This window comes from Eimeria mitis, genomic scaffold (genome assembly GCF_000499745.2).
Source record: "Eimeria mitis Houghton genomic scaffold, Emh_scaff236, whole genome shotgun sequence".
In the NCBI taxonomy this organism is placed as follows: Eukaryota; Apicomplexa; class Conoidasida; order Eucoccidiorida; family Eimeriidae; genus Eimeria; species Eimeria mitis.
In genome coordinates this window covers 22,647-22,869 of record NW_013570696.1, presented here as the reverse complement: position 1 = coordinate 22,869, position 223 = coordinate 22,647, and the positions used below count along the sequence as shown (strand labels likewise).

Sequence of the window (223 nt, the reverse complement as noted above, 5' to 3'; positions counted from 1 at the left end):
TTGCTGCTGCTGCTGCTGCTGCTGCTGCTGCTGCTGCTGAGGGGTCCAAGCCAAACAGCCGCTGCACCTTCTCCCCCGCTATGCTGACGGCTCGCTGCAGGGTCCCCGATAGACTCAGCGCAGCGTTCAGGGCTTCATCCACAGACACACCTGCACCAGCAGCAGCAGCAGCAGCAGCAGCAGCAGCAGCAGCAGCAGGAGCAGCAGCAGCAGCAGCAGCAGC

General features: G+C 64.6%; 1 protein-coding gene across 1 annotated transcript in view; it reads right to left on the bottom strand.

The window, feature by feature from the left end:
* Positions 1-223, bottom strand: part of EMH_0004710 (uncharacterized protein) — a gene marked incomplete at both ends in the record, with an annotated part of 4,300 nt that overhangs the window by 287 nt on the left and 3,790 nt on the right. The window contains one exon of the mRNA XM_013496894.1: positions 3-150. Within this exon, the coding sequence (XP_013352348.1) occupies positions 3-150 (148 nt within the window). The remainder of the gene's footprint in view (positions 1-2; positions 151-223) is intronic.